At 39.8% G+C, this 12,274-nt stretch overlaps 1 protein-coding gene across 2 annotated transcripts in view; it reads right to left on the bottom strand.

Annotated features, from left to right (window-relative positions):
• Nucleotides 1–12,274, bottom strand: part of gpc6a (glypican 6a) — a 47,904-nt gene that overhangs the window by 18,117 nt on the left and 17,513 nt on the right. For both annotated transcript variants that reach the window (XM_037247780.1, XM_037247781.1), the window contains exon 3: nucleotides 2,951–3,342. In XM_037247780.1, the coding sequence (XP_037103675.1) occupies nucleotides 2,951–3,342 (392 nt within the window). The remainder of the gene's footprint in view (nucleotides 1–2,950; nucleotides 3,343–12,274) is intronic.

Here is a 12,274-nt window from a genome sequence, read left to right as displayed (position 1 = left end):
AAGAGCTCATTTGTTCGCTGGAGCATATCACGCTGGTCATGAGAAGGTTATCATTTGGTGTATGAAGTGACTCAATGGCACAAAAAAAATTGAGAAGGAAAGATGAATGATTTTTCTTTTTTTTTTAATAAATAGTTGGAGTCAGTCTGTATCATTCGGAACCGAAACACAATGAAGCAAGTGCAAGTCTACTGTCCTTTTTTTCATGCTCCTTTCATGCCTTTGTATTTGAAAGCACATGCTTCCGTTCATTCTTCCAACATTCAACACAGATCAAAATCTTTTAATTAAAATAGGCATCTTTGCCGCAACACGTTTCCCAATGATGTGCCAAACCTTTTCGGAGCCAGTCGCCATCTGCCGTCGCAGCGCTGCGGCCGAAGCCTCGTCCCAGGCAAGCTGTGAGCGCGAGCAGCCAGCGAGAGAGGACGACTCAACAGACGCTGAGTAAGATGGTGAGAGGCGACAGTGTGCCATGCATCTGTGCCACCATGACTTTATTTGAAGATATTCCACTTTGGAATCACTATTTACACTATAGTCAACAGCCTCGACAGGTTTTTTCCATCTGTGAGGAAAGAGGGAAACTCGACAGGTATTATTAACTGTTTATTTGATTTTATCTATCATCATTTTATTTATTTTATTTTTTATTTATTCTATTTTTCCAGAGGGGGGAACTGTACATAAAAAAGAGGACCCAAGATTTAATTTTTTTATTTTATATTTTATATTCTATCTTTTATTTATCATTTTATTTATTTATTTTATTTTTATTTATTCTATTTTTCCAGAAGGGGAACTGTAGATATAAAAGAGGACCCAAAATCAGGAGCTGCATCAACATAAATTCTTACACAGTAAAAGCATCCCGCAAGAATTAATATTGATGTCACCACCTGCTATGGACTGAGTCCAGGAACAGTCTCCAAGTTTATAAAATGCAGCGGACTGTGATGAAATGGCACTTTCATAAAAAAGACAAAAGAAAATTCACATTTACCACCCAGTAAATGTCTCCATTACTTTTCGGCAAAGGCAATAAAACGGCAGGACTTTAAGATGTTGCAGATTAAGATCTTTGAGTTTACTGTATCTTCCAGTTTGGGTAACAAGATCAGCATCAGGAAAAAAAAAAAAAAGAAATCTCTGTGAAAGACCCAAGTTCCTTCCATCATCACGACTCAACATGCAGCAAACACGAGGCGGCTTCCCAAGCTCATGCAGTCTAAGTGCTCTAAATACCCAAAGCGTTGAAAAGGTCCAAATCCCCACAATCTTTTCCGAGCAGCTCGTAATGTGGCTGGATTGTGTTTTAAGTACCCGCAGGATCAAACTCTTAATGGTCATCATAAAGTGTAATCCAGAGAGATTCCGCTCTTAATCCAGGCATGAGTTCCGTGTCGGTGTTGAGTTGAATCCCGTTTTTATGGAGCGATACGGCTCCTGTTCTGACTTTGTTTTCGTACAAGAGAAAGATGGAAAATTGAACAGACAGATGGTCGTAAATTCGTTTTGCGTGTGGATGACATTTTTTAAAAGCTTCAACTCGGTTAATTCAGTCCACGCAGTCACCAAAGGACACATCAACATCTACTCATGGTTTGATTTCTTGCTAGACAGGACCAAAATGTTTGGGATTGATTTACTGATTGACACTATCATCGATTAATTGTTGTGGGACTACACGCACGGATGTAGTAAATATTAAAAATAAAAAATAAAATCAAAGTTCACATTCATACATTCCCCTCAAAAGATGAAACTGGAAACACAAATTCAATGACAAAACATTTACCTTTGTTTTAAATGTTGTTGGACTTCTATAGCATGCGACTTTGTGAAATAATAAATATATACGTATATTTCCAGAAATGATTAAAACCCCGCCTGGAAACTGCAACTTTCCTTTCTGTGCGTGTGTGTGCTGGCAGAATGAACGACCTAATTTCCAGACTTTTCTCTGGAGCTTCCTGTTGCTGCTCTGCTTCAAAGGAAGCATCCAGCATATTGCTTCACACTGACGGCTTTGTCGTGCTCAAAAGATCTCGCTCCATGGCTACACTCAAAGTTTCTCGTATCTGGATAACAATTGGAAATTAAGTCGAAAAGCACTTAACGTTGGTGGCTTGCTGTGCTCTTAGATTTGATTTGAGCCACAACCCACAGAGGGGAATATCTTTTCCGTGATTTGCTTTGACGCTTGGTAACAGTTGACAAGCGTATGTGTGTGTGTGCATGTGTGTGTGTGCATGTGTGTGTGTGTGTGCGCTACCAACGACCACAAAGCTTAAGTGGAAGCAAAACAACTGAAAAGTACAATGAAAGCAGCCAAGTCGTATCTGTCATCAGTCCAAACTGAAACTGGACGATGAAACTGACCTTGATTCATGACCGACTTGAAATTGGCCATGAGGCAGGCAGACAGACAGACAGACAGACAGACAGACAGACAGACAGACAGACAGACAGACAGACAGACAGACAGACAGACAGACAGACAGACAGACAGACAGACAGACGACATTCACCGCGGAGCGAAAGCTGCGAGAAGGGAAGGCAATTGCGAGGTCAAGGTGATTTGTCACGTCGAGTTACTTTTCCCCTCCACTTTATGGGCGGTCACCAAGCTGACAGCCTTCAGCGCTGCCTGCCACACTGTTTCCTGGCTGCACTTCATAATTGATGAGGGGGCAGGCAATGTGGGATTTGATCCTGACTGAGTGTGCCTTTTAGGTCGCCGACTGACGCGTTGCTCATTTGGCCGCTTCCTATCGGAAATCTCTGCTTTTAACAATTGACGACTATTTCCTAGTCCATACATGAAGGTAAATCATGTTTTTTAACAGTCCTTATCAATGCAAACTACAAAAAATGTCATTTAGTGAAAAGTGGAATACAATACACACTAAAAGCAAACCATTTTTTTTTTAAGCAGATGAGAACTCACCTTGGCAACCCGGTTGGCAACTTCCCGACCGACCATCAGGCCCTGGACAAAGGTCCGCGCTGCAATCAAAGCCCTGGTGACCTGCGCTTTGAGTTTCCTGGGCACATCTCCAAAAGGCTTGAGTTGATCCGAGTATTTACTGACACACTCCAAGTAATCGTCTGTGAAGTGGTACTGGGAATTGAAAAGCTGGAACATCCGCTCCAGCAGCCTGGACCAGAAATCATTCAGCATCTCCTCCAGGTTGACATTGCCCCCAGTGTAGTAGCGCTTCAGCTCGATGAACAGGTCCTGGAACACCTCCGAGTTCCTCACGTATAGCTTCCCAAATGTCCTTGAGAACATGCTGCTCAGAGACCTCTCGGAATTATCCAGGAGTTCCAAGAAAAACTCTGAGTGGAGAGGAGAGACAAATGGTAACACCAGGTAATGACTTTTTGATTATCACCGTAACTGACAATCAATAATAACCATAATCATAATAATCAGAGTAACAATATGTAAGATAGTCATTTATGTGAATCAGAAACTAAAAAGTCATAGCAATAACTTACAACACACAGTTAAATCTGTAATGCACAATTTTTTATAGGTCAAACTTATAAACAAAAATTGAACTGGTCTAAAAAACAAAAGCAAAGACGTTTTTTAAATCAGTGTCGAAATTAGATTTTGGGCCATCTCTGATCAGAATTCGCTGTTGACAAGTGTAATGTGCTTTATCGATTTGCTCCGACACATACAAAACTACAAAATGCCAAATTATAATGAGAAATCAGTTTCAAGGTTGAGACAAATAAATGGTAGAGAGCGATGGCTAGAAAGAGCGACAGCATTTCGACAAAGAATGTCAATGAAGTCATTTCTGAAAGTGTCCGAACCTTGAATGCTCTGCAGTCAGCACTAAAGCAACCCTCTAATTTTACTTATCAGCAAAAAAAAAAGAATAATCAGAGTTTAAACTGGATTTGCTTGCATCTCCTGCACGACGGCACGAAGACAACAACGCAGAAACCTCATCAACGGGATCCCATGTTCCCCCATGTACGAGGCAGCTCCTAATTAATGTCTCCTTGTCAGATATTCCTCCTACCTCTCTCTTTGTAAACACGCATGTGACACATGAATCAACATTTCACGTGTCGGGCTTGCTCATAAAACACCCGAGGCCTCGTGAGCACGGTTGCCTTGTTCGACTCTTGGCACTGCACATTGGGGGGAAAAATAAGAACAACAATTGTTCTTGTGATGCACCCGTTGTTTCCTTCAGGATTGCAAATATATATATTTTTTCGAAGATGTTTTTTATAGAACCACTTATATTTTCAATGGATACATGACACCATGTTATGTGTTGTTGACTGTTAAGAATAAACAAGCCTACGTGCCACTGCAATGAAAAAAAAACAGTTTAACTCTAATTTAGTCTCAGTTTTAAGTTTTAGCTATTGTAGAATGATCTATTTGACATGTTTTTCATTATTTGAACCGTCTCCTCGCTAAAGAGGCGAGGGAGCCGTCCCTAGTCACACTTCTTTCATTTCTGACCTGCTATTACACCTACCTTTGTTTAAATATTGAAAGCCTGCGAGGCTTTTTCCAATTGGACCTAAATCAAGGACAAGCAGTCTCATGTGGACTGAACATGTAAAGTTGGCTCGGTAAAAGCCGTTAAGAAGCTTTACAGATGGGTAAAATGGAGGAAGACAAATCATTGAAGCAATTTAATTTCACAAAATATGTTTGAATACTTGGATGAGCTATTTCGACGATACACTTTTCAAAATTTGAATTGGTTCTGCTATAGAGATGCTCCAGGCCTTTTTTGACTAATATTCAATGGCATCATATGTGTTAAATGTTGGATTTTTTATTTTTTTTGCTTTTGTGAATGTTGGATTTTGCTTTTTAAATATGGATACATTGTGAAACAAACTTAATACAAGGTTGAGACAGGCACTGGAGTTCATGCTTACAAAGACATTGTGAGTAAAAGTGAGCCACGCCATTAAAAAGCATTTTCATTGTTTTTCTTTTTTGTATTCTCAAATCGCCAGCATCATTGTGCAACTATTTAGCTTGATGTGATTTCAAGAGCCGAGCCGTCGTAAATATTGCAGTGGAACTGCAGCTGCAGCTGGCCAACTCATTAATGGGGCAAAATTCATATCAGGCCACATAATGATACGACTGAGAGTTATTGACCTTGCGCAGCGTTTAACGGCTTTGCAAAGAATAAACGGGTGTTTGCTTGCTGACAAAATGCCATACATCAACAGTCAACCTAAATTACATTCAATGTCTGAGCTGGTAAATAAAAGTCTATTATGATGTGGTGAGAAAAATAGCAAAAAAAAGATAAAAAGGGTGAGTTGGTCAGTAACTCCAAAACAGAAGATTGAGCTTTCCTTGAGCCTCGAAAAAAATGTCCGGGGATTATCTTTTTTTTTTTAATCACTGATGATGACGTTTCAATATTATACAACAGTATTGTAAAAGCACAAACAGATGATGTCACTCTTTTTTTTAATCACTTTTGTGACCTTTTGACATTGACCATCTATAGGTTGTTTTTTAGAAGCTACCGTGAAATAATCGCAACACAATTATGTAAAAATAGCCTTAGCAGCAATTACATTTGTTCCAGAATATATTCTACTGAAGGCATTCCGAGTGTGACAAATCAATTTTTGAGATGCACAAGGGATGCTGGGATATCGCCATAATTACTGGAAATAATGATGATGACTCATAAAAGGTGATCTTTTTGTTATGGACTTATTGTAATTTTAAAATGTAATGGATCAAACAAATTCAGATATTTTGAGGCGTTATTCACTGAATATAATAATTTGATTTCATATAACCAATAAATACATTTATAAATTTATATACTATATTTATAAAAAATATATATTTTGGCGTTATTCACTGAATATAATAATTTGATATCATTTTATATAGTCAATCAAAAACTCCTACAGTATCTACTGAGCGATGGATCCCAGTCATATTTTGACCAATCCTCCGATGTTAAAATCAGCAACTTGTTGATGACATTTCTTGTGACTTCTCCACTCTAAGGAAAATCCTGCTGCACTACACACTCCAAAAAAAGCTCTCCATCATCTTGCAATTCTTGACTTTGAAGGCTAAAATGAAGCATCACACATCGACGTGACATATGTGAAATAGTTCTCCATGACAAGGTCGCTTATTTGATGAGTGACGGCTCATCAATCTTCAATGAATTCATTTTGCATACTAAATGAGAGTGAAAGCGTGGATGAGTTGACTTTGATGACAGTGCATTTTCATTAGATTGCGCCGTGTGTCGTGCCACTGCTGGTGAATTGCGTTCCCCTCACATACCTGCTGCATAGCGCAATAGAACTGACAACATCAATACGAGGTTCTCATAATTAAAAGGCCCTTTTATAGGATCCCGGGGAATCGCCGACCACTTTCACAAGGCCCATCAATCACCGACAGGCAGCTCATTTAAGCATCTTTAATATTACAGCCGCTGCAGCCACCATCTTTTCACAAACACCAATTGTTTTTTTTTAGAATCTCCGCTCAAATCTGCGTCAAAATTTTGATGCCGGAAACTGACAGAATGGAGCGAAAACCTCTCGTGCTCCCTACAGAAGTAACTTAATGCTTTCTGATAGCAGCGGCACATATTTGCCTTGGATAATGTCATTTTAGACATTAATGGTGCACAGCAAGCCAGCCAAACACGGCCATATTACAATTGTGCATCTGTTATATTAGAACTGCTTCCGTGTCGTCCAAAACCACCATCTGGCCCTGTAAATAAGGGATGAGTGGCTATCGGTGCCAATTTTCAAACTTTGTTGCGAGATCACTCTTCGGCACTTTGAGAGCAGGGGCGATTAGCTAGCGCTGAATACACGACGGCAGGAGCAAAGGATTTTTATATTTTGTTTATGCTAATCGATATTGTTAGAGTGGTGCTCACTCTAACTTATTTTTGCAAGAACCACACGGGAGACAGTATGCCCTTTTTAAGCACTTGCAAATGGAGAGTCATTCGTCGCTGTGCGTACAGCGATGATCGAATGAGGTCTGACTCAGGCCTCTTGCAAGAGCATTTTTATTGAGAGAAACAGGGTGGGGGTGAGAGTGGACAGGATGGGGTTGAAGCCCCTGACCTCTGGTCAAAGCATAGCAGGGGGTGTTTTACGACGTTGTGTGAACAGAACAACTTTGGTTGCTTCCTCTGCATCTGGTCAATCAGCTCAAAAGATCTTAGCACTTTGTTCTACTACTTTTGTTAAGACAGGACAAGCTAGGTTAATTATTACAGGTTACATTCCAACATAAGCATAGGATGAAACTAATCTATCAACCCTAACAAATATCGGTGGTGAGTGTGATGCAAAGATTGCAATTTGCATTTTGCAGCTCATCAAAACACAACAACTAGCAAGTTAGACAATCAGCGTTTTTCCGGTAACTTAGCGGCGGAGTTGGCCCCAAAATCTTTAGCATAGCGTAAAATGCTTAAGTCACCTACGCAAGGTGGAGCGGTTAATTATCTTGGGTAAAGCTACTCTCCGAAGTTTCAAAACATAAAGTTGCAGTCATGAAATCATTGAGAAAGTAGTTGAAAAAGAAAAGATTTCTACCAACAAAATTGCACACAATTGATGTCCCTCATTCTTTCAGAACAGGCTGCCACTTCCACAAGCTCTTATCATCACATCTCAAAGCAGGAGAATAATTGTCCTTGAGGAAATTAATTAATTACCTTTTTGCACTGCCACGTACTCTCTGTGGAAAGTGGCTCTCAGTTAATGAATGATGAAAACCTGCCATAGCTTTCACTGACACTCATTTTTCTGCTTGGAGCCGCCGTGTCTTTGATTGTTTATGCACAAGAGAATTTTGATTTATGAACTAATTTCATTCAACGACACGATGTGACAACTCGCAAAACACCGAGCAGCTACCAGGCTGAATGGAAAATAAAAAGGTTCTTTGGTGGCGGCAAGTGCATTCCTCTTTATTCCACAACGTAATCCCTTGAACTAAAGACCTCGGGAATTCAAATTGGTTTTCTTTGTGAGTTCTAAACCTACTGTTGATAACGAGAGCTCCACTCAATCTGCATAAATACTTTTGCGCTATATTCTGACTGTCTGCTGTATGCACACTTGCTCCATATTTGCTCCTCTTATTTATTATGTTATTTGTTTATTTATTATTTATTCATCACTCTTATTTATTCATCGTTTGTGCCTTCTTGATTTTATTTTTTGTGTTGTTTACTTGTACGTATATTGTGTACTATGTCTTGTCACCGTGGGATAGTGGGAACGTAATTTCGATTTCTTTGTGTGTCTTGGCATGTGAAGAAATTGACAATAAAGCAGACTTTGACTTTGAAATATGCTCATTGAAGCTGTGCAAAATAAGACACTTTCATTTAAGCCAATTTTATTTTTCAAGCCCAAATCTTATTGGGTTCCATTTCTTGTGCAGATGTACAGAAAATGTGATGTGCCTTTGTCACGTTGGAGGTGACAACCCAGCCCAATCAAGGAACCAGTTTGGGGGGAATCTAGCCAAGTCTGCAGTCATGAGGGGTGTGGCCAATGAAGCCCCGCCTCCATTTGGCCACGCTTCCACCTAAGCTGAAGACCATTACCTCTGATTTGGTCTGCTTGAAAAGAACTGCTCGACCCAGATGTTGAATGTTTGTGTGTTTTGCAAGCCAGAGAGTGCATGTGGTCTGATTCGCCTACTTTGCGGTTTACAATAACACTCAGAGTGTGTCAAACTAAATTGCGGGTGTAGGCTAGTTGTTCAATAGGTCACATTTGTTATTTCAAGTAGTTTTCCTCTGTTTACGTTTGGAGTGACACCTTCAGTTGCATTTTTGTAGTTAAGAGCAGAATAGTTAGTATCTCACATTTTTGGTTGCATTTTATTTCCTTCGCGCCTCGGTTAGTTTAGTGGCGTAGTCAATTTTTAGTTCAGCTCGTCTTTTTTTTATTATTATTATTATAGTAACTTGGGTGTCACTCACTGCGTGCATTTTTTTGTGTTTGTACTTGGTCTGCCCAGAGCAGGGCTGCTCCATTTATGACCGGCCTCCTATCAAACTGTGTCGGTTGCTATTAAGATAAATAACCCGATACAACTGTGCGAGCAAAGTCACACAAGCGACAAGAATTTGGACTTGTCCGCAAAACTTTAGCTGCTCAATTTAGCACGATAACACCATTCCAGATGCTGTCCTCTTTTGCCCCCCAAATGTATTGCAGGAGCACAATGCAACACACACACACACACACACACTCGCTAGGTTGATCCTCTTCTTTGTTGTGAATGGAGTCCATCAGCCTGCGGCTCACACACAGACGGATGAAATGCTCTGATTTCAGCGACTGTTGTTTTCTATCTTCGGGGCACCGGAATGTTAGAAAGCCTGCAGAATGGGTTTGTTGTGGTCAAAAATAGCAAACGCAAAAAAAAAAATTGTTCAGGAGCAGACAGGCTATGTCAAGGGACTGTCTGTCGATTGGAAGAATAATGCGACAACTATGCAGCTTCACTGATGGATGGGAAAAGGGGCCTGAAAGAATCCATTAAACCGCGACCGATATTTGGGTATACTGGCACAACAGCGCAGAAATAAAATCTGATTAAATGAATATTGCGGCTAGATTGGATGTTTCATTGCAAGAAATTGTGGACAATCCCAGGCTCTCAATTTGCAAATATTTCATTCAGACGATCGATCCTAGCTGACATTTGAAAAGGCTTAAGTCACATAGCACAAAGTCTGTGAGATCACTCTGGTCAATTGCTGCCATGACACCACAGATGACTTGTCAAATATATAGCTCAGTGACAAAAGGACGTTTGGCTTGACATATTCTACATCTTTGATGGCTTATCTTCAAAGACGAGGATTCATTTCAAGACATATCTCGGTCAACCTTTTGGAAGCCCAGCCTGCATTTTCAACTCAAATTGAAGCCAGAGCAGATGAAAGAACCCAAAAGGCCAAATTATATTTAAGCGGCATTTACGTGACATTTCTTTGCCTAATGTGCGAAATGAAATATTCCTTGCGAATACACACTTGTAATTTTTTCATTTTCATTCCCGACACCACCGTCATTTCCAGTACAGTTACAACATCTGGATTTTTTTTTTTACCAGATGACTGAGCGCATATTAATAAAATATCTGCTTTGAATAAACTGTGCCGCAGGGCTCGGTAAGTGTTCTACTCGATGGCCATGTATCAATAAATAGTTACTATTTGCCAAGTCCATTTAGGATGGCTGCTTCATCAAGGCACCATTTCCTGACATTATTTTGCCTCCAGAAGAGAATTCCCTCATTTTCTTTCACCATTGTGTAGCCAGAAAAATAGAGAACATGTTTTTTTTGTTTTTGTTTCTTTCTTTCTTTGTTGATAGAGTTTCTGGTAGCAGCTGTCTAAAATCTCAGGAAGGAACATTTTCATAAGAGGCATGTAAACACAATAAAAGGAAAAAAATGCACGTTTTGGCTAGCCCACGAGAACATTTAAACAATACGATCTGCCTGAGTGACACAATGAAGACATTTTTTGGCTCAGGTGACGGCTGTAAAGTGTTCACAGCAGGAAGCCAGCGTAATTTTTAGATAATGAGCCTTGGCAACTTTTAGAAGCTAAAAGTAGCACGCTTTGTAACACCTCATCGCTGCAGGTAGAGATTGACAAAAGAAGGCAGTTTTGATTCAAGGTCAAACTTTTATTTCCCACATAAAGAGATCTGCTATGACTTTATTTTGTATTCCGGCACGGGAATTGCGAGTCACGATTGAGTACTTCCTAACCCCCCGTATCAATCCAGAATCTAGAATATAAAAAATGATTTGATTATTATAACAGGAGACTTGGACCTGAACAATTGTTTTTTATCAAAAGCTAACAGTGTTGGCAATTCTGGCAATTTCCTCTGAGTCACTATCACGGCTTGCTTTTGAATGCTGGACATGCTAATAGCAATCTTGGGAATGTGACAATGGGCAGAATGAAATGAAACTAAATTAAAGTTTCTTCTCTGGCACTAAAACGATGTGTTTGATTGTAATTTAGATCTGAAGGAAAATTATTTCCATCACTGCATTCATTTGAGTAACTCTGCAGTCAGACTTTCCGCAACTGCACGAATAAAAGAACAACCCACAATTAGCAATTATAGAGGAAGTCTCTATAGAGTTGCGTCCGGGATTTTTTATTTATTTTTGCTCAGTAATAGATGCTTTGCAAATACACAATTTCTGCTATGAATGCACCATTTAATCACTTTTCATTTCTGAACCGTTGCTGTAAGACTTTTGAACTTTCAAATGTGTCAAATCTGTAATCTGTGAGTGACAAAACAGTCAATGCCGTCTTTACTGATGCTCGGGTTACCCTTTCCAAAAGTACCGTGTAATAGACTTGGGGCTCGAGACGGCACCGCCCCTGGTCGTCATGGTAACGTGAAATGGTTCTCTTGATGCTGCTCCTAACATTAGATCGGAGATGAAAAGGTCTGACAATTCATGACGACAGACTCAAGAGGCCCACGGCGATCTTGTTTTTGAGCCGGCCGGCTGATATTCAACTTGCTACAAATCTCTCACTTGTATTTCGAAATTTCACCAATAAAACCCACAAATAGATAAATTAATGAATAGATAATTTTTTTTTTAAAAAATGCATAAACGTATCAATAAATTAATATAAATAAATACAATAAAAGTAAATAAATAAATAAATACAGTAAAAGTGCATAAATAAAAAAATAAATACTTAAAACCCTGGTTGTCTGTCACTACAATATGGCAAGTGTTTTGGATGAATGCAGCTGTGAGCTGTGGCAGCATTGAAAAGTAAAAAAAAGTGCACAGCACTAATCACTGTTGCGAATTGCATTTGCGATCCATCATCATCATCCCGCATTAATTGCTGAACGATACAATCGTAGCTTGGCTTTCGGGCTGAGCAAACTGTTGTGATTTCCTTTTGGATGAATTATCGTGTCATAAGGCACCTTTGGCTCGGGGGCATCTCTGAGCCTGACACAGACTTGGCTCCTGACAGACACCCGGGAAGTCAATTAGCCAGGCTCAAAGAATCAAAGTCATTTCTTTCCACCGTGGATGAAAACTTGTTGAATGGAAAGGAGCAAATTGGCTGCACACACACGCCGTACCTCCACTTTTGTTTCGGAGTCTGTGCATTAGCGAAGCCATGCAGGCTAATCTTTGCTGGAGACTTGATTCGTGTGTTGGAGTGAAAAGATC

Source organism: Syngnathus acus, chromosome 3 (genome assembly GCF_901709675.1).
Source record: "Syngnathus acus chromosome 3, fSynAcu1.2, whole genome shotgun sequence".
NCBI lineage: Eukaryota > Metazoa > Chordata > Actinopteri > Syngnathiformes > Syngnathidae > Syngnathus > Syngnathus acus.
Note: the sequence above shows the minus strand (reverse complement) of the source record. Positions and strands in the feature narration are given on the sequence as shown.